The 25,415-nt window shown below is 49.1% G+C and overlaps 1 protein-coding gene across 15 annotated transcripts in view; it reads left to right on the top strand.

Annotated features, from left to right (window-relative positions):
- KDM2B (lysine demethylase 2B) overlaps positions 1 to 22,892 on the top strand; it is a 123,255-nt gene extending 100,363 nt beyond the window's left edge. For 10 of the 15 annotated variants that reach the window (XM_027124836.1, XM_027124832.1, XM_027124833.1 and 7 more), the window contains 12 exons: positions 2,649 to 2,873; positions 7,223 to 7,249; positions 8,623 to 8,766; positions 9,977 to 10,063; positions 10,237 to 10,506; positions 10,683 to 10,796; positions 11,427 to 11,465; positions 11,596 to 12,275; positions 12,952 to 13,115; positions 13,205 to 13,366; positions 14,040 to 14,258; positions 21,350 to 21,531. In XM_027124836.1, coding sequence (XP_026980637.1) covers positions 2,649 to 2,873; positions 7,223 to 7,249; positions 8,623 to 8,766; positions 9,977 to 10,063; positions 10,237 to 10,506; positions 10,683 to 10,796; positions 11,427 to 11,465; positions 11,596 to 12,275; positions 12,952 to 13,115; positions 13,205 to 13,366; positions 14,040 to 14,258; positions 21,350 to 21,531 — 2,313 coding nt within the window. Of the gene's footprint in view, positions 1 to 2,648; positions 2,874 to 7,222; positions 7,250 to 8,622; positions 8,767 to 9,976; positions 10,064 to 10,236; positions 10,507 to 10,682; positions 10,797 to 11,426; positions 11,466 to 11,595; positions 12,276 to 12,951; positions 13,116 to 13,204; positions 13,367 to 14,039; positions 14,259 to 21,349 lie in introns of all 15 variants that reach the window. The other 5 variants (XM_027124827.1, XM_027124828.1, XM_027124831.1 and 2 more) reach the window with 5 other exon arrangements.
- Positions 22,893 to 25,415: the final 2,523 nt, after the last annotated feature.

Here is a 25,415-nt window from a genome sequence, read left to right as displayed (position 1 = left end):
CCTCTGCTGGCTCCGTGACCTTGAGCCGGTCTCTTAACCTCTAGCTCCAGTTTCCTCATCTGAAAAATGGCATCTCTCGTAGGGTTATTATTGGGAAATTAGGTAATATCATACGTAAAATGAAGAGCAGGATGACAGGCACTTGAAAGTACCCACCTGCACTGCTGTCACCGTCCGTGTCATCCCTGCTTCCACTCAGCACTCCTTGCTGCTTAGTTTCCAGGTCCACAGTCCCTTACGTGCTGTTCTCAAATCTAAAGTCTCTGAAAACTGATTTTTTTTTTTTTCCCCATTACTCATCTGGCAGCAAGACCTGACCTGAATTGACAGGCGGTGCCACGGCTGCAGAACTGCCCATGTCCATGACTAGGGGCCCCAGACCTCCCTGGGCTGTGGTGCGTGGGGAGGCCCTCCACTGCTTGCAGGAGGAGTAACTTGCATTGGGGCAGCCCCTCACCCCACCGGGTGGGGTGGCTTGTGGGAGGGGCAGGGTCAGGGCACAGGGAGGTGAGGACACATGGGCCAGTGGAGCTAGGTCTCCTTTCCTCTTTGGAGTTCAGAGCAAGTTGAGAGGGATAAAGATCCAGAGCCGCAGCGCTTCCTGACGTGGGTGCCTCACCACCAGAGGCTTCGCAGTTTCCTTGAATGCTGCAGGCTTTTGGGGAAAAAATCTGAGGGAAGGGATCCACTTGAGGTGTCAATACCAAAAGGTGTATGTGGGACCTTCGGGTCTGCACAGGGACCATGGCTCTGCAGGATAAGATGATGGGGGTCAAGGCTTGATTCTCGGAGAACCATGGACTGTTTCCCTTGCTGATGTGGTTGCAAGTTTCTAAGCAGCCCCAGTAGTTTGGGGGTGGGGAGCTGTATGCATTGTGGGAGAGGGGGTCCCTGGAAGGAAGATCCTCTGCACTGTGGTACATCGTAACAACACTTCGGGGCCCAGGAGCTAGCGAGCGATGGGATCCACATATGACAAGCAATTAAAATGAAAAGCCTGAGATGGACTGAAGCTTGTTTAATTGGCTGAGATGGGCTTTAAGCGTTCGATGCCAATTAGATCAGATAGTTTTGGGGTGAGAGTGTGTCTCTCTGACGGAGGGATGAACCATTTTTCAGCAAACTCAGAAAGGTGCTTCAGGTGAGACACTCTCCCGACCATCCTGGTCCTGCCTACTTCTGACCCTGGGTGGACAGTGTCCCAGCGGCTGGTCTCTGATCCTGGTTTGCAAGAGGCTCTGGGGCTGGTGGCCAGGTTGTAAGGACCTCAGAGCAGGACATGTGGCTGGCTTGTGCCCTGTTCAGCATTTAGTACCACTTTCTGTTCATCTGCCTGTGTTTCCCTGAGTCACAGGGAGAAGTTCTCAGAAATCAGTTCCTTAGGGTTTACTGTCTCATTCTCTTGGGGTCTGGTTTATTGAGCACATGCTAGGTGCCAGCCATCTTGTCGAGGGACAGTGGTGACAAGACACCCTCCATAACTGCCTTTCTGAGTCCCTGTCTCAAAGGGAAGACCCATGAGAGAACAGACAGTTATGCTGTGACAGGGGCCCAGTGCAGGGCGGTCAGGAAGGGCTGCCAGGAGAAGGCAGTGTTTGAACTGGGTCCTGCAGCCTGAGCAGGCATTAGTCTAGTGGGGCGGGGAGGGGTGGGTGTCCCTGGCAGAGGGAACAGAGGCGGATTGTGTGGCCTCCCTGCGGAAGCACAGGTAGCCCGAGGAGCCTGGCCTGACGTGGGGCGGGGTGGGGGGGGCGCAGAAGGCTCTAGAGCCAGGTGTACTGCTCTCCAAAGCAGGGTGTCCCTGTCAGCTTCCCAGGGCTGCCATAGTGGAGCACCACAAACGGGGTGGCTTAACGTACGGATGCCAAGGGAGGAAGGGGTGTTGGTGGGATGACTTGGGAGATTGGGATTGACATATATACACTATTGATACTATGTATAAAATAGGCAATCAATGAGAACCTACCGTATAGCACAGGGAACTCTACTCAGGGTGACCTAGATGGGAAAGAAATCTAAAAAAGAGGGGATATATTTGTACATAAAGCTGATTTACTTGGCTGTACAGCAGAAACTAACACAACATTGTAAGGCAACTATACTCCAATGAAAATTTAAACAAACAAACAAAAATTTAAACAAACAAAAATTTAAACAAACCCGGAAAAACTGGGTGGCTTAAACAAACGTATTCTCTCACAGTTCTGGAGCCTAGAAGTCAGAAGTCAAGGTGTTGCAGGGCGGTGCTTTCTGTGACGGCTCTAGGCAAGGACCCTTCCTTGCCTCTTCCAGCTTCTGGCTTTTGCTGGCTTCCTTGACGTTTCTTGGCTTGTAGATGGCGGCATCCCTCCAGGCACATGGCCGTCTTCTCTCTGTGTCTTCACATAAGACTTCTCTGTGCTTGTGTCCAAATTTACCCCTTTCACAAGGACACCAGTCCTATTGGATTAGGGCCACCCTCGTGACCATATTTTAAAAGTTTCGTCTGTAAAGACCCAATTTCCAAGTAAGGTCACGTTCTGAGATTGTGGGGTTAGGACTTCAACATATCTTTTGGGTGAACACAGTTCAACCCATAACCCCCCGGACTCGGGGCCTGGCCGGCCCTGCGGGCCCCCATCTCACCAGTCCTGTGTGTGCTCCCACAGAACCGGGCCGTAGGTCGGCCCAAGGGGAAGCTGGGCCCTGCCTCTGCGGTGAAGTTGGCCGCCAACCGGACCACGGCGGGAGCTCGCCGGCGCCGGACGCGATGCCGCAAGTGCGAGGCCTGCCTGCGGACGGAGTGTGGAGAGTGCCATTTCTGCAAGGACATGAAGAAGTTCGGGGGCCCCGGGCGGATGAAGCAGAGCTGCATCATGCGGCAGTGCATCGCGGTGAGTGCCCCCAGGGGCGCCCCTCCCAGTGGCTGCGGTGCTTCTCCCCCGGGAGTGGAGGTGGCAGCCCTTCCTTGGCTCCTGAATGCAGGCCCCACCTGTGCCTCAGGCCAGTCTGTTCCTCTGCTCGTTGGTCTGTCCAGTCCCTCCGCTTGAAGAGAACGTGGCCGCAGCAGAAACCCCGGAGGGGTGCTCCCTCCTGGGAAGAAAGGGGAGACTAATGCTGTTTTCAGATTCCACACTGCAGGACTCTGGGGTCCTGCCATGTGCTCAGGCTCCCTTTCCTTCATAGTGTGCTGGTCTTATAACTCCTTCCTTCCCTAGATGACTGAGTACTTTGAAGTCTCTGCCATTAAAGATGTCAGGGCAGCCTGTCCTGTCTGTGACCCTGTTGCCAACATTTATGGTCCAGTTCATGATGGTTCTGGGCCCTCCCTTCCTTCCTGTCCTGCCTTCGAAGTCAGAGGTCTGGGTGGAAGGTCAGTGCCCCTCCTGAGGGGGCCGTCCCAGAGAAGGAGGACTGATTTATGGTGTCCAGGAGGAGCTGGGCCGCTGGAAAGCTTGGCCTGCCCCTCCAGGCCATCTCGCCTGGCCTCCAGCCTTGCCCCAGGACAGGGCAGTGGTCTCAGGCTCTGGCAACTCAGCAGGGTCCTGGCTCTGCTCGTGTATCCCCCCTGCACACTCTCAGGCATTCTGCCTTCCTTGGGGCACGGCTCCGGGCCCCGGGGTCCTCCCTGAGGGAGCAGTGATCTCCGTGCTCCCCAGGAAAGCAGGCTCAGCAGGAGGGACAGGATCCTTGGCCCTGGGCAAGACCCTCACAGGCCCAGCCTGGCATCAGGCGAGGCTTCCTGCCTGGCTGCTGATGCCCCTCCAAGCTTGGGGCACCTTCCCCTTCTCCCTCCAACACATACTGCTTGTGTTTTCTTTATGTCTGTCTTTCTTTTTAAAATTGTGGTCCAAAACTTATACACTTTACCATCTTGACCATTTTTAAGTGTACAGTTCAGTGATATTACCTATATGCTCGTTGTTGTGCAAACTGATCTCTAGAACTTTTTCATCTTGCCAAATGGAAACTCTATATCCATTGAACAGCAACTCCTCCCCCAGCCCTGGGCAACCACCTTTCTACTTTCTGTTTCTAATTGTGACTACTTTGGACACCTCATGTAAGTGGATTCAGGCAGGATGTCTCCCTCTGTGAGCTTATTTCACTTAGCTTTAATGTTTTCAGGGTTCATCCACATTGTAGCATGTGTCAGGATTTCCTTCTTTTTAAAGGCTGAATAGCGTTCCCTTGTATGGATGTGCTGCATTTTCTTTATCTGTTTATCTGCTCATGGACATTTAAGTTGCTTCCACCTCTTGGCTATTGTGAATAATGCTGCAATGAACATGAGTGTGCCAGTATCTCTTTGAGATCCTGCTTTGCATTCTTTTGGATATATTGCTATATCCAAAAGCATATTGCTATATATATATATATATATATATATCAATCAGAAGTAGGATTATTGGATCATATGGTCATTTTGTTTTTAATTGAGTAATCTCCATACTGTTTCCCACAGTGGTTGCTCTATTTCACATTCCCACCAATAGTGCACAAGGGTTTCAGTTTTTCCACATCCTTGCCAACACTTGTTATTTTTTTCTTCTTTTCTTTTTTTTTTTTTTTAAAGATGATGTTGGGGGTAGGAGTTTTAATTAATTAATTAATTTTTGCTGTTGGGTCTTCGTTTCTGTGCGAGGGCTTTCTCTAGTTGTGGCAAGCGGGGGCCACTCTTCATCGTGGTGCGCGGGCCTCTCTTGTTGCAGAGCACAGGCTCCAGACGTGCAGGCTCAGTAGTTGTGGCTCATGGGCCTAGTTGCTCCGCGGCATGTGGGATCCTCACAGACCAGGGCTCGAACCCGTGTCCCCTGCATGAGCAGACAGATTCTCAACCACTGCACCACCAGGGACGTCCCTATTTTTTTCTTTTTTGATAGTGGCCATCCTAATGAGTGTGAGGTGATACCTCACTGTGGTTTTGATTTACATTTCTCTGATGATTAGTGATGTTGAGCATCTTTTCATGTGATTGTTGGTCATTTGTAGGCCTTCTTTGTACAAAGGTCTGTTGAAGTCCTTTGCCTATTTTAAAATTGGATTGTTTGTATTTTGTTGTTGAGTTATAGAATTCTTCATATATTCTGGATATTAACCCCTTATCAGATAACATGGTTTGTAAATATTTTCTCTCATTATGTACATTGCCTTTTCACTCTCTTGTTTCCTTTGCTGTGTAGACGTTTTGCAGTTTCGTTGCTTGTGTTTTTGTCACCTGTACCAGGTCATTTGAATGGATTTCAGGGAGTTTGAGCGCCCCCTTGAAATTAAATACAGATTTTTATATGTGTGCCTGTGTGTATGTGCATTTTTCTGGAGTGAGGGTCCATGACTTATTGCATTCTGTCATGGTTTAAGAGAAGTTGTCCATAGGGACTCTGGGTTTTGAGAACAGTGTCACCTAAAACTTGGCATGTTAGCAGTGCCCCAGGACCCTCTCTTCCTCTTATTTTTTTTTTTTAATTAATGTTTTTGGCTGTGTTGGGTCTTCATTGCTGCGCGTGGGCTTTCTCTAGTTGTGGCGAGCAGGGTCTACTCTGTTATGGTGGGTGGGCTTCTCATTGCGGTGGCTTCTCTTGTTGCGGAGCACGGTCTCTAGAGCACAGGCTCAGTAGTTGTGGCACCCGAGCTTAGTTGCTCCACCGCATGTGGGATCTTTCTGGACCAGGGCTTGAACCCATGTCCCCTGCATTGGCAGGCGAATTCTTAACCACTGCGCCACCAGGGAAGTCCCCGTCTCTTCCTCTTTAGCCATACTTTCTCTTTCACCCTCACCTTCCCTCCAGTGACCCAGGTCCAGTTACAGGAAGCTGTCTCTGCTGTCACCTGTTCTTTGCAGCCCTGGTGTCTGGCCCAGTGCCTGACACAGGGATTGTCGGTTGAAGGAAACCTCACTTTTGTGTGTGTCTTCCTCTCCAACCTGGGACTGATGGCAAATGCAACCTTAGCCTGACCCTCACTTGGGGTCCTTGCTCTTCTTCCAGGCTTCGCACTTTGTTGGGGCACTTCCTGCCATGTTCTACCCACCTCTGACCCAGGCAGGCCCACCTCTACTACTCTTCCAGGCCCTTTTTCCTGATGAGTGAGTCTCTCTCTTCCCATGGCGGAGGCTTCCTCCACAGACTTTATCCCTTCCCACTGCCCAGCACCCTCTCCCTGTAGCCCTGGCTGGGTTTCCCCTCCTGCAGTAACTTTGCAGAGACTGGTTCTGTCTCTCCTCACCTACTTCAGAGTCTGAACGAATGATGACTCTTTTGCCTTCAGTGTTCTATCCATTTTACAGACTTTTCCAGTTATTGGTGGAGTGTATATCCCAGCTTATTTGAAGCTATTCTAACTCAGTTTAATAAAAATTGGTTGTGTGTTTCTTCTGGATCCCAAGTACTGGGAGGTGGACGTTTATAAGGAGGAGAGAGTGAGAGCTTGTCCGCAGGGGTTTATAGTCTAATACATCAGCGCTCAAACTTTGTGGTCTTGGGACCCCTTTGCTCTCTTAAAAGTTATGAAAACCCCAAAGAGCTTTCATTTATGTGGGTTATTTATTTATTAATATTACTGTAATAAAAAATTTTAAATATTTTGAATTCATTTAAAAATTATAAGAAACCCACTACATGTTAACATAAATAACATTTTTAGGAGAAATAACATCTTCCGAAACAAAAATGATTAGTAGGAAAAATAGCATTGTTATATGTTTTTGTAAATCTTTTTTATGCCAGGTTCAGTAGAAAAGACCTAGATTTTCATATATGCTTCTATATTCATTCTGTGATGTTGTTTTGGAGGCACTATATGAGGAAAACCTGGCCTCATAAATATGTAGTTGAAAAAGGGAGGAGTCTTTTTTGGTGGGTGGGTCTGCGCTGCTCAGCTTATGACTGTGAAAGCGTGGAGTCCGAACCGCTGGAAACCGAACCGCTGGAAACCGCTGGACTGCCAGGGAATTCCTGGGAGGAGTCTTTTTTTGTTTATTTGTTTGTTTGTTTTATTGTTTTTTGTGGTATGCGGGCCTCTCACTGCTGTGGCCTCTCTCGTTGCGGGGCACAGGCTCCGGACACGCAGGCTCAGCGGCCATGGCTCACGGGCCCAGCCGCTCCGCCCCGGGCCAGGGCACGAACCCGTGTCCCCTGCATCGACAGGCGGACTCTCAACCACTGCGCCACCAGGGAAGCCCATGGGAGGAGTCTTTTAATAGCCTTTTCAGATAATCGTGGATATACTTCTCATCCACCACCAGAGCTCAACAGGTGGCAAGTGCTTAAAGGTTAGTTGCAATGTGGAATCTGAATCTGTATCAGTGAACTTTTCCTACTGTTACATTAAAATTCATTAGTCGTTCTTGCCCCTCATTTGCTTATGCCTAATGTTATAACATCAGATATTGGTCATTTGGAAAACACTGGCTCACTGAGTTTTACAGATTTTCCAAATAGGGGTACATAGTGTTATACAGTGTTTAAAAAAAAAAACACACATTTGTTAACACCAGCACCAGTGTCCTCAGAAAAGTCTTTAAGTATCAGGAAACTGTCTAGTTCACAGTGGCTGATGTAAGTTTTCCAAAATTCTGATTTTTGTTTGAAAATTCAAATTTCATCATCTGCAACAAATGTTTTAAGTGATATTTCTGAAAGTGACAGACTTACTTATTTCATCTTTGAGAAGATGTGCCAATACCCTTTTTTTTTTTTTTTTTTTAAATAATCAGTCATTCTTTCAAGTAAAATGGTGTTCTATGGAGAAAGTGACCAGTTCAGTTCACGGCTTGATCACAAGAGCTTTTCCTTTAGATAACCGTCATCCTTTGGTGTTCAGCTGAAGTAGTTGATGCATACTTCCTATTTTGTCACGCAGAATATTAAAAGAATGTGTACTCGGAGGTCAGAGTTTTAATAAAATTAATAATTCTTACTGCTTTATCAAAGATATCCTTAAATGAAACTGGTGAGCTTTTTAAGGAGCATGTGGCCAGGAACGGCCCAGCGACTGCCTGGGCACATTGGAGCCTCTGCCCTGACAGGTGCCAGCAGTCTCACCCATCAGTGCAAGTGTCAACACAGTGAAAAAGGCAGATGATGTCTTAGTGGTATTCTGAAGATAGTTTGACCTCCCTGTAAAGTCTTGAGGACCCGGAGTTCTTAGACTGTGCTTTGATAGCCGCTGGAGAGATGCGGCCTCAGCCCCTACAGATCTGGGCTCGGTTCATGCCCCACCTCCTCCTGCAGGTCTTTTCTCAGAGGTCAGGCTGTCCCTGACCTCTGCGTTTCAGATTAGCCCTCCTTTCTCCCACCTCACTGCTGACCTGGCCCTCCTTGCTTTATTTTTCTCCATTTCCCTTGTCACCATCTAACAGACTCTTCTTCATTTTGCTCACCTCCCTCCACTAAAATGTAAGCTCAGGATGGCAGAGACTTTTATCTGTCTGGTTCAGTGCTATAGCCAGCACTTGGAGTGGTACCTGGCACGTGGAGGTAGTAGCCAGATAAGAATTTGAATGAATGAATGAATGATGGGCAGTGCCTGGGCTGGTTCTCCCCCAGCTCCTGGAAGGCCCGAGGCGAGTACCTCATTGCCTTTGATGTGTTTCCCATGGGGTCCCGGCCGTGCTGACCCCTGTGTGTTCTCCCCGCTCTTCAGCCAGTGCTGCCCCACACCGCCGTGTGTCTAGTGTGTGGCGAGGCAGGAAAAGAGGACACAGTGGAAGAGGAAGAAGGCAAGTTTAACCTCATGCTCATGGAGTGCTCCATCTGCAACGAAATCATCCACCCTGGATGCCTTAAGGTGAGCAGCCTCGGGGGCATCTGGCTGTGCCGCCTGGCGCCTCACCCTGGGCCTCTGGTGGTGCTGATGCTGCAGGGGTTTGGGGGGTGGAGGGAAGTGAGACTAGGTTCCCTCCCTGGAGGACTCTGAGTCTGGGGGATTCTCTGTGTCCGATGATAAGCTGAGGGCGAGAAGGTTCTGGAGTCGCTCAGACCTTGCACCCATGTCTTTGAGGGAGTGAAGACACACACAGACACACACATTCCACCTCCCGGGACCTCAGAACCACAGAGAGTTCCCAGAGTCTTGCACCTGGGCCAGAGGGAGAGAGTGGGTAGTTGGGCTGCTCTCAGGCTTCTGGGAAAAAAGGCCTGGGCCAGGGGAGGGCAGGTCCTGTAACAACAGGTGGTTGCATTCCTGTCCCATGTGCCAGGAACCTGTTCCCTTGGTGTGCCCAGGGCAGGACTGCCTCCTGGGGACCATCGTGCTGTGCCTGCCTGTCTTGGGCAGCAGGTTCCACCTTTGAAAGGAAGAGACTGCTCTGGGCTGACACATACCTCATACCTCTGCCTCAAGAGAATGTCAGCCTACTTGGCACCTCCCATCAGCCCAGCTCTATCTGTGTTCAGAGAGATGAGAGTGGGCCTGCCCCAAAGGGTGCTTCAGCTCTGAGGTGTCCGTCCCCTTTCCCTCGGTGCTGGTAGTGGGGTTTGTCGTGACACTCCCCTCTCCCCAGCACACACACCTCCCCCTCTGAAAAGGGGTGCTATGCTTTTCCCCTGGCCCCTGGTTACTTCTCTCTCTCCTGGATCAGAAGCTCCAGGGAAAGCACATCTCACTTGCTGATAACCACGCACCCAGTTCGGTGCTGTTAAATGACTGAATGGTTTGTGGGTCCTTGCTGGGTGCCAGGCCCTGAGCTAATTGCTTTCACTAGGTTAACTCATTGAATTCTCACATAACTCCAGTGAGATAGGCACACTCCATTTTATGGCTGAGGGCACTGGCCCACAGAGATGGAGTGATTTGCCCAAGGTCATTGAGCTAGGAAGAGGCACTATCAGGATTTGAACCCTGACCTGAATGCGGAGCCACCCATCTTAACCACTCTTGTTTTCTCTTGGCCAGAGGTGGTATGGAAATGGCTTTTGGGAGGGGGTGTTGATGCTTTTGGAGGAGCTGGCCCTGTCCACCCCCTCCCTGCTTGCTGACTGGTGTGTGTCCCTCCCAGATTAAGGAGTCAGAGGGCGTGGTCAACGATGAGCTTCCAAACTGCTGGGAGTGTCCAAAGTGTAACCACGCCGGCAAGACCGGGAAAGTGAGTGCCGGGCTCCAAGTCCCAGGGGTCAGCCCGGGAGGGGGTAGACCTTGGCCTTGCCAGACCCAGCCTGTCTCCCCGCCCACGGTGATGTCAGCTTGAGGGGTACCGCGGACTCGGGGGCAAGGGCACGTCCAAAGATATACAGTTCGTGTGTTCCTTCTCTGTTTTTGGCCTACAAGCAAAAGCGTGGCCCTGGCTTTAAGTATGCCTCAAACCTGCCCGGCTCCCTGCTCAAGGAGCAGAAGATGAACCGGGACAGCAAGGAGGGGCAGGAGCCTGCCAAGCGGAGGAGTGAGTGTGAAGAGGCGCCCCGGCGCAGGCCAGACGAGCACCCCAAGAAGGTGCCCCCTGACGGCATCCTGCGCCGAAAGTCAGACGATGTGCACCTGAGGAGGAAGCGGAAATACGAGAAGCCCCAGGAGCTGAGTGGACGCAAGCGAGTACGACCGGGAGGGACGGGCAGCGAGGGGTGGCCTGGCTGGTCCCGGGTGCAGGGGCGCGTGGGCGGGGGCGGGGATGGGCAGCGGGGAGAGCCGAAGTCACGGAAGTCCTGAGAGCCCGGCCCGAGAGAAAGGAGGGGAAAACCAGCGAGTCACTCCTCTTCCCACCCCTTTAGGCCTCGACGCTTCAAACGTCCCCCGGTTCCTCCTCTCACCTCTCGCCGAGGCCCCCTCTAGGCAGCAGCCTCAGCCCCTGGTGGAGATCCAGTCTCACTTACTTCCAGCAGCAGGTGCTCCCACGTCGCCCCGCCCTCCCCAGGCCCCGGGGACTCGCGAGTCCCGGGCCGCCCCCGCCCCACTGGTCCTCGAACCCAGTGCCGCAGACCTCCAAGGCACCTGTTCACCGTAGCTTCCCAGGCCTCAGCCCCGAGGCTCTGGCTCGTGGTTCCGGCGTGGGGCCTGGGAAGCTGAAGCTGCCGCGGGGAAGCCCTGTGGATCTGGGGAACCTCGGAGGATCCTGGCGGCCCCTCTTCGCCCACCGGCCCTTCCAGCATCAGCCACGAGGTGGCGCCTGGTTGTCTTCTCCTCGTTCTAGCCATTAAGGCTCGGCCGGGAATCCTGCAGACCCTGCCTCTGGGACAGGCTCCCTGAGCCAAGTCCGACGTGAATGGGCGACTGCATATCTCTGGGTCTGTCCAGGGGTGGGAGGTCAGTTGGGTGGGGACAGCTCTATCACTCTCCGCCAGTTCCAGCTTCTTCCTTAAAACCAGCAGGCAGGGCCCACCCGTCTGTCAGAGCAGAGAAGATGGGATTTGTTGGGAAGGTGACCCTCCAGCCTCTGTTGGTGGGGCTGGGTGTAGAGGGGACCAAATCCCATGAACGCTGGGAGCAAGCTCTGCATCCTTTCTTTTCTGTGACAGCTAAAACCCGGCAAAGAAGATAAGCTTTTCAGGAAAAAGGTACCATCTTCCGCCCTCGCCCCAGGCCTGCTCCTGGGGCAATGGGTCCTGGGGTGGAGGGTGGGAGGCCTGGGTGGGCGCAGCCCCGGGTCTAGGGGCTCATCCCCCCACGCTCCCCCTCCTCCCTCAGCGGCGGTCCTGGAAGAACGCTGAGGACCGAATGGCTCTGGCCAACAAGCCTCTCAGGCGCTTCAAGCAGGAGCCAGAGGATGACCTGCCCGAGGCGCCCCCCAAGACAAGGGAGAGCGACCACTCCCGCTCCAGCTCCCCCACCGCCGGCCCCAGCACGGAGGGGGCGGAGGGCCCCGAGGAGAAGAGGAAGGTGAAGATGCGCCGGAAGCGGCGACTCCCCAACAAGGAGCTGAGCAAGGAGCTGAGCAAGGAGCTCAACCAGGAGATCCAGAAGACGGAGAGCAGCCTGGCCCACGAGAACCACCAGCCCATCAAGTCGGAGCCTGAGAGCGAGAACGAGGAGCCCAAGCGGCCCCTGGGCCTCTGTGAGCGCCCTCACCGCTTCAGCAAGGGGCCCAACGGCACCCCCCGGGAGCTGCGGCACCAGCTGGGGCCCAGCCTGCGCAGCCCGCCCCGAGTCATCTCCCGGCCCCCTCCCTCTGTGTCCCCGCCCAAGTGCATCCAGATGGAGCGACATGTGATCCGGCCGCCCCCCATCAGCCCCCCGCCCGACTCGCTGCCCCTGGATGATGGGGCGGCCCACGTTATGCACAGGGAGGTGTGGATGGCCGTCTTCAGCTACCTCAGCCACCAAGACCTGTGTGTCTGCATGCGGGTCTGCAGGACCTGGAACCGCTGGTGAGGGGCACCGGCTGAGTTTGGATGGGGGCACCAGGGGGTCAGGCTGAGGCTTAGACTAGGCCAGGGATGGCGCGTGCGTCCCCACTGGAGTCACTCGTGATGCTCTTTCTTTCTAAGCCCCGTCCAGCTTAAATATCCTCCTCAAAGAGGTCTAGCAGCTACAGTCAGTGTGGTCTTGTCAAAAGAGGTGAACCCTATTTGCTTTCCTGATTTAGCTTCTTGGAAGATGAACTGAGGACCAGGGGGAGCCCTTGTCCTTAAAGAGCTAGCCCAGGTCACGAGTGCCGCGCCAGTTCCTCATCTTAATCCCTGCTTTGATAGTTCCCAGCTGGAACGGTCTCTGACATTGGCCAAGTTACTTACCTTCATCTGTGAACAGGCATGATGCAGGGTTGTTTTGAGATATGGCCTGTGGAGGGTGTAATTAAACCCCCAGTAAATACTTTACAGCTTCTGGTATTTTCCATGGGGGTGGGGGGGAAGGGCTGTGACAATCAGAGCAGAGGCTCTCAGGTGCCAACGAGACGGAAACTAAACAGAAGGGTCCAGGGGACGAAGTTAAGGAGCCTCCCCCTGGGCTTGGTAGGTGGGGGACTGACCACAGCTATGCATGGGGCTCCCCAAGAGAGCTCCCAACTCTGACGTTGCCCCCTCTGCTGGGCCTGGCCCCCAGGTGCTGTGATAAGCGGTTATGGACCCGCATCGACCTGAACCACTGCAAGTCCATCACACCCCTGATGCTGAGCGGCATCATCCGGCGACAGCCTGTCTCCCTGGACCTCAGCTGGACCAATATCTCCAAGAAACAGCTGAGCTGGCTCATCAACCGCTTGCCTGGTGAGCACTGGGCCAGGGACCCTCAATGTGCAGTAGCAGGGGCTGGGGTGTATCACCTGACCTGCCACCCCCTCTCTGTCCCCCGCCAGGGCTCCGAGACCTGGTGCTGTCAGGCTGCTCATGGATTGCAGTCTCAGCCCTCTGTAGCTCCAGTTGTCCGCTGCTCCGGACCCTGGATGTCCAGTGGGTAGAAGGACTAAAGGACGCCCAGATGCGGGATCTCCTGTCCCCGCCTACAGATAACAGGCCAGGTGAGTGTCCAGGACAGGGGTGTACCCAAGGCATGGTCACAAGAAGGTGGTATGACCAAGCTGTGCCGTTGGATCTGGTTTTCACCACAGACCCCATCTGGTACTCATGTCTTCAAGCCTTTTCTGGCTTCAGCCCTTCTCGACGCAGAGCTGAGTCCCAGCTGCTGTTCTCAGTCAGCTTTGGGTACAAGAGGGGACCCGTGAGAGGGCAGAGGCTCCCAGGATGCCACTTTGGGAACTCTGCATCTCACTGCTTCTATGTTAATTGGTCCTTCGTTGGCTTTAAGCCTCAGGCATCGGGGTCAGTGTGGCCGGACAGGGCCTCACGGGATGAAGCCCTCCTAGGTCGGGTTGCAGGACTCACTGCTCCCCACCAGTACCTTAAATGAGGAATCTGTGGTGACCCAGAGATGCTGTGCTGTCTGTACTCCAATTGGCTGAGCACTGTTGGGTGGAATGCAGGCTCTGTGTTTCTAGGTCTTCTGACTTTTAAAGAATCTACAAGGGTAAAACTTGATGTGGAATATTCCGATTTTTAAATGTTGGAACCAGTTTTGATCTTTTGGGGGAGACACTCAACGGCTAAATGAGACCCAGGTGTTGCACCTGGCTGGTAGGCCTTGTAAAGTGTCGTGTCAGGGTGACATGTTGCCTCTCTGTCCTGCCCCCTCAGGTCAGATGGACAATCGGAGTAAGCTCCGGAACATTGTGGAGCTGCGTCTGGCCGGTCTGGACATCACAGACGCCTCCCTGCGGCTTATCATTCGCCACATGCCCCTGCTCTCCAAGCTCCACCTTAGTTACTGTAACCATGTGACTGACCAGTCCATCAACCTGCTCACCGCTGTGGGCACCACCACCCGAGACTCCTTAACCGAAATCAACCTGTCAGGTCAGTGCGGGGCACCCATCGGGGTCTGCCCAGGACCCCGGGGGACAGGCTGGGCATTCTTCATTCGAAAGGAAATACTTGTGGGCCTGTTGCTATAGGGTCACAGTGTTAGACGCTACGACACACCAGTGAACAAGACAGACCCATGGCCTAGTCTAGAGGGGAAACACACATTAAACAAATAAGCGTTATTAGATTTTAAATAATTGCTCCAAAAAATAGTGCTAGTAGCAGTGAGAGCACATGAGCACATAGCAGTGGGTCTTGACCCAAAATATGGGCTAGAAAAGCTTCCCTTGGGTGCTGTGGACGACCTGGTGCCTGGCAGCAGGGGGTGTGGGAGAGTAGCCGGCAGTGAGGCCAGGCTGGGCCAATGGAGTAATAAGCAGCTTGATTTCTGCCATGGTGGTTGTCGCTTATGTGTCCCCCTCCTGACCCTGCTATCAACGGGCCTGTTGTTGACAAGAAGAAAACCCCACAGTGGAGTCCTCACTCCCCCCACTTACTGATGGGGCTGGAGTTGGTTCCTAAGGACTTGGGGCACAACCAACGGGGAGGTGGACAGAGGCAACGCTGCCCGTTCTCAGCCCAGTTAACCCAGTTCTCATCTCATCGCTCAGGATGGTCAGATTGGGCGTGTAAGATTTGGACCAGACCAAAAAAAAAAAAAGGAGAAAAGAAACTTTTTTCTTCCAGAAATTACCAAGTAATAAATGATACCCTCACCTCATTTAAATTACATTTTGACACAGTCCAATCTGATGTCTGGCTTGGTCAGGATTCACATACTGTTTTAGCTGTTTCCCTCTCTCCATCCCACATTCATGCCTGAGAAACGCCTTCCTGTTACCAGTACCACATCCGCGTGGAAGCTGATGCTGTACCTTAGTGCCTAGGGAGCCCACCCTCCTCCTTGGGGAGTATTGGTGGCGAGGTGAGGGGGGTGGGGGGGTGTTGCATTCCATGGAGGCAGAGAACAGAGAGCCACACTGAGGTGAGCTTTCACCAAGACCCCAGCTCCAGGCTCAGCTCGTGGTCTTGAATTGAGGCTGGGGCCGCCCCGTGGAGGAGGGCCTGGGGAGCATCTTGTTCTAAAGCGCTCGGTAGTAATGAACTCTTTTCACTTATTCTAATTTAATTACTATGCATGTGTAGCAGAGATCCCAGTATAAATCCCCCTCCCCTGCAGCACAGTCCATGATGTGTTTGTATAAATCATCTTTTTCCATTTTGTTTTCCACCACAATCCTTTGAGGTCATCTTTTTGTCTCAGGATCTACATGCAGAGCTCTGCGTTTGCGTTAAGAGCTGTGATGTATATGAAGGCCAGTCTCTCTCATACCCAGTCTCTTCTAGATTCAGTTCTTTTTAAAATGTTTTCCCCTCCTGTCAGTATAACTAGTTCATGATAAAATAAGTCTCTTCCACAAAATGGATGGCACTTGACATGTTTCCAGATCCTTCATTGTGGTTGGAGGATCAGGTCTAGTGGCAGAGTGAAGCCGTGGTTGCTCGAGGTGGCCCTTTGGCTTCCCCTTCCCTGCCCCTGATTCTCACCTTGAGGCAACCACCTTCAACTCTTGAGCTCTTTGTTTCTGTTTACCTCCATTTTTTCCAAACAGCAAGCCTACATTGCTATTTCTTGTTGTTTTTTGTTTGTTTTTGTTTTTCCTTTTCAGATGCTCTGTGTTTGTTAACTTGCTATGCAGAGAACAAAGATTACTATTCTTACATTCTCTTACCCTGCTCCCTTTTCTCCCTTCATCTTCCCAATTTGTGGTTAAGTCACTATTACTTACCTTATTATGGCCATGTAAGTATTGTCCACTGTTGAGCCAGTGTGTATTATGGGTATGTTTCCTTTCTTGCACATGTTTTTGGTTTGTTTTCCCTAGAGTTAATAATTGTCTCATTTTTGTTTGGTTAGTTTCTATAACAGACTTGAGTACTGTTCTTTCCCCACGTGAACTCGTCAGGCCCTCAACCAGTCTGTGCAGAAACCACCCTCCTGGACTTCTTTTCCTCCTGCCCCCACTTGAACTTGGCTGTCTCTGCCTGCTGCACAGCTCCCGTCCTGGGACTTCCTTGGTTTCTGTCTTGTGCAGGGACCCTTCTTTCCTTGGTCCCGTATCTTCTTTCTTGGTTTATCTGTTCGTTTGGTAGAGGACATCTTCCAGACCTTATATGTCTGAAAATGGCTGTATTATACCTTCATGTTTAATTGATAGCTTAGCTGGTTATATAGTCCTAGTTTGGGAACCATATTGTTTCAGAAAGGGGGAGGCTCTGCTCCTTTGGCTTCTGCCTTCCAGAGTTGATGTCCAAAACGATTTGATTCTCCATCCTTCAGTGAATATTTTCTCTCATTGGAAGTTTGTAGAACACGATCTTTTTATTTATTTATTTAAAAAAATTATTTTTAAAAAAATTTAATTAATTTGGCTGTGCCGGGTCTTAGTTGCAGGATGCAGGATCTTCGTTGCAGCATGTGGGCTCTAGTTCCCTGACCAGGGATCGAACCTGGGCCCCCTGCGTTGGGAGCGCGAGTCTTAGCCACTGGAGCACCAGGGAAGTCCCGTGTAGGACATGATGTTTATCTCAAAGTTTTTTGCAGTTTTGGTTGGTGAGCCTTGGTTTGAGTCCATTTTCAGGAATTGTATTGAGCATTCATGAGTGCTTTCAGTCTCTCAATTTGGTTCTGGAAAATTGCCTTGAATTATTTAATTTCCTTCCCTTCTGTTTTCTTTCTTTAGTAGTCCTCTGATACCTTTAGTTTTTTTTCCTTTTTCCCATCTCTGTATCTGGTTTTCCTCCACTCATCACAGAATTCATATACAGCTGACCCTTGAACTAGTTAGGGGCTAGGGGTACAGCCCTCCTTGCAGTAGAAAATCCAAATATAACTTAACAGTTGGCCCTTGGTATCCACACTTCCTCCAAAAACTCAGATTCAACCACTAATTTGTAGCCTGTAATATTTACTATTGAAAAAAATCAGCATATAAGTGGACCCGCACAGTTCAAACCCGTGTTGTTCAAGGGTCAACTGCCATGAGTTTTTCATTTCTGCTTTTTTTTAGGTTCAAACATATGAAGCTGCTTTTTATGTAGGTCAGAAAACAGTCAAATATTGGCAGTTTTCATATGGTTTAGCCTATATTTTTTTTTTTTTTTTTTTTTTTGCGGCACACGGGCCTCTCCCTGTTGTGGCCTCTCCTGTTGCGGAGCACAGGCTCCGGATGCGCAGGCTCAGTGGCCATGGCTCACAGGCCCAGCCTCTCTGTGGCATGTGGGATCTTCCCGGTCCTGGGCACGAACCCGTGTCCCCTGCATCGGCAGGCGGACTCTCAACCACTGTGCCACCAGGGAAGCCCTAGCCTATATTTTTAATTTTACAGCTATAGTTTGTTCTCTGAACTTTCGGAGAGTGGCATGTTCTTGTTTCTTGGATCCAGATATTGTCCATCCTGAGGATACTGATGGTTTTTTCTTTTCTACATAGACCATACATTCCTTCAGATGCAGTCAGTGGGCCTGCCTGAGGGGCCCTTCTCAGATTTAGTGTCAACATGAGGTTGTCGGCTCAGGTGATTGGAGGCTCTGGGGACACGGTGGGAGCTGGTCTGCTGTGGGTATCATTAGGTGGTCAGCATGGGTTGTTTTCTTTGGGGAAACCCAGACGTGACATCTGTCAGTCTTTCCTCTTAAGCTGGTCAAGGTTGCCAAAGGACACTCTTCCTTGACCTCCCAACCGAAGGGCTCAGGCCGGGCTGCCAGGGTTCTAGGGCTTGGCAGGGAAGGAGTCTGGAGGTCTCGACAGTCAGCAGGTAAATTTCCCTGTAACCCCCATTTTTCAGGGGGTGCCCCTGCCTTCCACAGTGCCTGGTGGTGCCTGGTCTAGAGACTTTCTCTTGCCCATCAGAGACAAACTCCCCTCTTTTGCTGGGGAAGGGAGTTTCAGCCTCTTACTGCTCCTTAAGTAGATTTTCAACCAGTCCTTCTGTCTCTAACCCCATCTTTAGCCCCACTTTCGTTGTACTTGTTGCTTCCAGTATCTGTACCTTTGAGGTCTTCTGTAGAAGAAATCTGCTTCTCTGCTTTTCCTTCAGCCAGTTTGGGGTTAAGCTTTCTCAAGTCTAGTGAATGTTACCTTTTCTCCAGCTTTCTAAATTAACAAAATTTTTTTTATTGTGGTAAGATACACATAACATAAAATTTACCATTTTAACAATTCTTAAGTGTCCAGTTCACTAGCATTAAGTACAGACATGTAGTTGTGCAGCCGCCACCACCCGTCTTCAGAACCTCTTCTTCACCCTGTCAGAAACTCTGTACCCACTAAATACTAACTCTTCACTCCCTTTCCTCTCCTGCCCTCAGCAACCACCATTCTACTGTCTGTCCCTGAATGTGACTCTTCTAGGTACCCCACATAAGTGGAACCATACAGTAGTTGTTTCCTTCAGGACTGGCTTATTATATATACACCACATTTTATTTATCCATTCATCTGCTAATGGACACTTGGGTTGCTTCTGTCTTTTGGCTATTGTCAGTAATGCTGCTGTGAACATGGGTGTATAAATTCATTGTTCTTTGGGTATATAACCAGAAATGGACTGGCTGAATCACATGGTAATTCTGTGTTTACTTTTTTTTGAGAAACTACTATATTGTTTCGCAGAGCAGCTGCACTGTTTTACATTCCTACTAACAGTGCATAGGGTTCCAACTTCTCCACATCCTTACTAACATTTTCTGGGGTTTGGGGTTTTTTGTTTGTTTAAGTGAAAACCATGCTAATGCATATGAAGATCTCAGTGGGGTCTTGACTTGCATTTCCTTAATGATTCGTGATACTAAGCATCTTTTCGTTTGCTTATTTACCATTTGTGTATTTTCTTTGAACAAATGTCTATTCCCGTCTTTTGCCCATTTTTTAATCAGGTTGTTTGTGTTGTTGTTGAATTGTAGGATTTCTTTATATATTCTGGATATTAATTCCTTAACAGATACATGACTTGCAAATATTTTCTCCCATTCTGTGTTGTTTTTTCACTCTCTTGATAGTGTCCTTTGTACAAAAGTTTTTAATTTTGATGAAGTTCAGTCTTTTCCCTTTTGTGGCCTGTGCTTTTGGTGTCATGTTTAAGAAACCATTGACAAATCCAAGGTCACGAAGATTTCCCATGTTTTCTTCTAAGAGTTTCATAGTTTTAGCTCTTATGTTAAGTCTTTGAATAATCTTAATTTTTGTATATGGTGTGATGGGGGAGGGTGGTCTAGCTTCATCCTGTTGCATGTGGATATCCAGTTTTCCCAGCACCATTTGTTGAAAAGTCTGTCTTTTCGCCCACTGAATTGTTTTGGCATCTCATCAAAAATCATTTGACCATTTGAGGGTTTATTTTTGGGGCTCTCAATTCTGTTCCATTGGTGTATATATTTGTCCTTATGCCGGTAACACATGCTGTGGCTTTGTAGTATTGAAATCAGGAAGTGCGAGTCCTCTGACTTTCTCTTTTTCAAGGTTGCTTTGGCAATTCAGGGTCCCTTAAATTTCTACATGATTAAGATGCATTTTTCTTTTTCTACAAAAAAACCGCTTTTGGTATTTTATAGCAATTTCATTGAGTCTGTAGACTGCTTTGGGGTAATACTGGCATTTTAATAATATTAAGTTTTCTAATCTGAACATCGGCTGTCTTTCCATTTACATCTTTTAATTTCTTTCAGCGTTGTTTTTTAGTTTTCAGTGTACAAGTCTCACTTTCTTCGTTAAATTTATTACTAAATGTTTTCTTTTTGATGCTATTGTAAATGAAATTTTCGTGATTTTCAGATTGTTCATTGTTAGTGTATAGAAATGCTAATTTTTGTGTGTTGATTTTATATCCTGCAGTTTTGCTGAATTAGGGGTGTGGGTGTGGGGTGGGGTGTATGTGTGGGTGTGGGGGGGTGGGTGTGGGGGGGTGTGGTGTACGTGGGGGGGTGGGTGGGTGTGGACTCCTTAGAGTTATCGCATTAAGGTCATGTCATCTGCAAGCAGATATTTTTCTTTTCCGTATCATTTTAAAAATTTTAATGCTTTGATCTGCCTAGAATTTATTTTGTTGTGAGGTATAGGCCACATTGTTTGAGGTTTGTAATTCTTAACCCAGATTGTCCTTTCATCGGACATTATTTTTCACTCTTAAACAGCCTTTGTTTAACCCATCCTGGGCCTATCCATAATATTCCCCACACAACCAATTTTAGTGATGATGAGGAAAGGTCTCCAGCTTAATATACCACTGAGATGAAGGAATCATTGGGCTCAGGGTGGGGACTCAGCCTCAGTTGGATGCGAGCTGGCGTTGCAGCCCGTTGACTGAGGATTCAGTTCTAAAAGAAAACAGTGCTACAGAAGCAAAGTCCAAATTGAGAGAATTACTCGGTTGAAGAGACATCTACCGGTGAGGGTGCGGTGGAGGGTTCTGAATTCTGGTTTTGCTCCCTGTGGACAGAATCTTTCTGGCCCCTTCTAGCACATTGGTCTCCTGCATAGGTTTGAGGCAAACGTCCCACGGTGGGCGGGCAAGCACACGGGGCCTCTCTGTCTAAAGGGCTGGTGCCCAGGGGAGTGGGAGGATCCCAGGATGACCTTACAGGTGTCCTCACTCCCCCAGCACTTCTCCCCTGGGAATAGGCAGACGGCGCACAAGAACCTGCAGAGAGGTGTTTCTCAGCAGTAGAGTAGAAGTGAAAAGCAAGCTATTTTCATATATTGTGTGATCCTATCTTTATAAAACAACATAGACAGGACGTACTGATGTGAGAATATATACATACAAGGGGCGGCCATAGGCTAAGAGTCTAAGCAGTTTCACTTGGAATGTGTGGATGCTTTTCAAGCATATATGAAACTTCTATAAGTGGTAGATGAAACCATTCTGCATTTGAATGAGAGCTTTCCATTTGAAGAGAGCTCTGCATTTGAAGAGAGCTTTCCAGCAAGGGCAGTGGCTGCTCTGTTGCTAAGTGCCTGGGGGTTGGGGAGGGCCCTCGGCTGCAAGCTTCCTCCACCTCACCGTGTGTCCTCTTCTCTGCAGACTGCAATAAGGTCACTGACCAGTGCCTGTCCTTCTTCAAACGGTGTGGGAATATCTGTCATATTGACCTGAGGTACTGCAAGCAAGTTACCAAGGAAGGCTGTGAGCAGTTCATAGCCGAAATGTCTGTTAGTGTCCAGTTCGGGCAAGTGGAAGAAAAACTCCTGCAAAAACTGAGTTAGTCCATGGACAAGTATGTAAATATGGGGTGGGTGAGGGGAGGGGACGCGGCAGGGGAGGGTAAAAGACTTTACAAAAACTAGGGCTTTTATTTTCAATTTGGAACTTGGAACAACAGACCACAGAACGATTCCATTTTGCAAGTCTCGCTGAGGGAGAAGCCAGTCCGCCACCGTTTTGGGGTTGAGTGAGTCAGGCGCTTTCCTTTGGTCTTTCTGAATCAAAACTGCACTGCTTTCTGGACCGTCTCTAAGGCAGCCTTTATCAAGAAGACATTCCTGTCGGAGAGGAGGATGGACTTGGGAGAAATTCTCTTACTGGAAGCATGAGCTTAGGAATTTTTTTTTTTTGGTGGTGGTGTTTTTTGTTTTGGACACCTTATTCCTGGCAACTTTGGGGTTTTTGGTGTCAACATAAAATGGACCACACACCACAGCTGCCGTCTTGACATGTTTGTTTGTTTGGTTTTGTTACATCTTACATTATGCAGAACTATTTTTGTACAAATTGTTCAGAAGTTATTTATGCAAGGTTTGAATGCATACCAGTGTTTTTATTGTTTTGAGATTGCCAACTTTCCTGGTTTCCTTCAGGTAGGAGAGAACTTAACCTGTACGTCATACGACTCCATCTACACACGTGCCCAGATCTGGCAAAACAGGCTAAGACCTTCCAGTTAAAAGCATGTCTAACTGGAAGCTGAGAGCCTGCTTTGTATGTCAAGAAGTTACATAAGCATGTTGTGGATATGTGTAAATTATAGTCAAAGTGAGACACTTTGCTAAATTTCCTCTGTATAGAATTCACCTTTTTCTCAAAATTTTAAAATTCAGACTTCAGCCTTTGAACTCAGGAGGGGTTTGCTCCCGCATATGAGCTCTTGTACTCTACATAGATCTAATTTATACAGTGAGTCAAGAAGTTGAATAAATGATCCAACATAGCCTTTCTTTTCCTTTTTTCTCTCCTTTGAAGTGTGAGTTGAGTTCTCGTTTAAGGTTTATAACATGGCTGTTTCCTAGTTGTAAAGTTATGCATTCATAAGTGCCATTGTTGTAAGGTGGTGTTTTCCTAGACCTTCCCTGACGCGGTTTTACCTTTGTTGAATTTGTATAAACAATTGTACAAAAAAAAAAAACACTCTTGGACTTGGAGGGTTTCTGTTCTAGGGGTGGACTAGAAATTTGACTAGGAAGTCCAGAGGCAGTAGTCTCAACGCCAGTGTATATACTGTTTTGAAGCCAAACAAGGTATAATTTCTTACTCATCTGAGAAATGCGGCAGCCCCTTGGTACGTGTTTTTTCCGTCTTCAGAAAGAGATCTTGCTGTTTGTAGCTAATAAAGGTAACGGGAAAGAACTGTGCTACACCAGTGTCCATGTGTAAGAATTAGGTACGAACTGCCTTAAGGGGCAGGGTGGCTTACCTGTTTGGGTGCTGCTGACCACACCCGTATAAAATAACTTCCACAGCCACTTGGCATTTCCACTGCCAAAGGGGGACAGGGGTTCATTTCCTCAGCCTCCACTGGACGCAACTCAAGGAGGCCACATCCTGCACTGGTAACCTGGGGCTGGGGTGGTGGAGGCACCTGGTTAGGCGATAACTTCCCCAGGTGGCAGACATAGAAACCAGTGAGAAGTAGACTTTAGATCACAGGATTTTTATACTGGAACAACTGCTCTAGTCATCTGAAAATGAAGATAACCCAGCTTCCTTCCTCAGGCATCAACAGCAACATCAGACTTGGGACTCATGGGACTAGCCTTTCCTGCTGTGGTAGTTTCATACTGCCCCTGCCCCTCATCCTTTTTTTTTTTTGCCACGGTGAAATGGTTTTACATCTCATCTAGTTTGTGCCGCCGCCTATTAATTTAAATCCAGAGATACTTTCTGACTCAAATTGGAGACATCTGAAGCTGTTTCACCCCAGAATTTAACTCAGGAGATGCATTTAACAGAGGTTAAGATTAGTTTAACACTCTGTGGTTTATTTATAAAAACGTGGCTTACCTTTGCAAGCCTGATCATTCATCGTGGAGCACCCACACAAGAGGTCAAGTTGCAGTCGTCTTGGCGGCCTGAGTGCTGTGAGCCTCCGAGTAAGAGTCACCCTCATGTCCAATAAAGGCATCTTCTCCCTTGGGAACCGTTGAAGGAGGACGGTGGTTTTCAAGTGGAATCTCGGCATTAGAGGGCCCTCTTTCCCCTGTAATGTTTCCAGGAGCACACAGGTCAGCCAAGAGAGGAGGTGAAGGAAGGGCTGCCAGGGCTGAGCAGCCGGAGTTTCCATAAGGACACACCACAGAGTAAGGACAGCATCTCTCTAGGCTTGAGATGGCCAAGGCAGTGCACTGGTCACAGATGACCTTCCCCCAAGTGTACCGAACAATCCAGTTAAGATTATACCCCAGTACAGTCTCGACCAGACTCATTCCTTCAAAAATGAGCTTTAGATGAGGCCAGGCCAAGCTAGGTGCCTGCAAACAGCTGCTCTGAGCCCATACACTGTATCTGATGAAGTAATGGAAGGACCATAAACCAGAGGGACCACTTCTTGTAAGAGGATCATAACTTCTTAACCCAGGAAAGAGGAGAGGCCATAACCCTCCCTCCTCTAGGCATCCTGGCCTTTACAAAGGCAGGCACCACGGCCCATCCAAAACATGGAATGACATCCTTCCATCCTGTGAGGACAAGGACAAAGAGATGTCATTGCATTCCATTGTGAACTTCCAGAATTTTATCCATATGATAGATGACCTATTCAGAAAAAGATGCATGGCATGCAGCTAGAAAATGCAGATTCCAGGGAGGAATGTTTGCCCTCTGCCAGATAAGTTAGTCCCTTGCAATTCAGTTATTCCAAGTGTCGAGCCTATTAGGCTAAAAATTTGTTCGCTTCTCACTGAGCCAAGGTTATTTCAAAATGCTACTTAAGAAGATCCACCGTTGAGTTTTGTTCATTGCTGAAACAAGCACCTGAAACTATAAGTCCAAAAAGAAACAGTAAACAAGCTGTTCTGAGACTATGAGCAAATAAATCTCAATTTTCTAATTTAAGATACACCAACACCTGCTGCTCAGCTTCTATTTCAGTGTGTTTACCATCACCCACTGGCCTGGATTTGAAGACTTCTCTCCACCAAATTAGGGATTTGTGGGGAACGATGAACTTCTGGAGTTCAGCGTCTCAGGAGAAGTACAGACTAAGTGCTCCTAAGGCTTCAGCAGGGGCTGAGCTTTTACTGTCCATCTGAATTGCAGCTAATACCCACCCTGGGCTCTTCAGGCAAGCACAGGAGAAGGGTATTTAGAATATCCACAAGGCTTTGATTTACATGCTCTGACACTCAAAACCAGAAAACGTAGAAAGGCAACTTTTTTTTCACAGCTAGCCAAACTTTCTGCCTTAAGCACAGAGGGGCAAGACTGTTTACCTCCTTTGCTGTAAGTTTCAGGTCTTGTTGATTGACTTCTGGATCCTGAGCACCTGAAGGCATGTGTTAAACACTGCAGAGTCAAAAGATAAAAAACCCACAGGACTCAGCCAAGAAGTTACGTAGTTTCCTAAAAACATACCTGCCCACAAGCCATGGGAATGAATCCGCAGTTGGTCTCAACTAAACCAAAAAACCACCCTGATTAGAGCTGGACCTAAAAGAAAAGAGATTTCAGATCATTAATGTCCCAAGAACCTTTTAGCATAAGCTAATGTCTCAGGTTTCTCAGTTGTGGTATTAGAAGAGGTAAGAAAAAAACACTGTCATCAGAGCTAGGTTCAGATTCTGATGTGGTGACTTTTTTTTTTTGGCTGCCCCACATGGCTTATGGGATCTCAGTTCCCTGACCAGGGATTGAACCAGTGCCCTCAGCAGTGAGAGCG

This window comes from Aethalodelphis obliquidens, unplaced genomic scaffold (genome assembly GCF_003676395.1).
Source record: "Aethalodelphis obliquidens isolate GAN/ISIS:26980383/991018 unplaced genomic scaffold, ASM367639v1 scaffold28, whole genome shotgun sequence".
In the NCBI taxonomy this organism is placed as follows: domain Eukaryota; kingdom Metazoa; phylum Chordata; class Mammalia; order Artiodactyla; family Delphinidae; genus Aethalodelphis; species Aethalodelphis obliquidens.
This window is presented reverse-complemented; position numbering and strand designations above follow the sequence as displayed.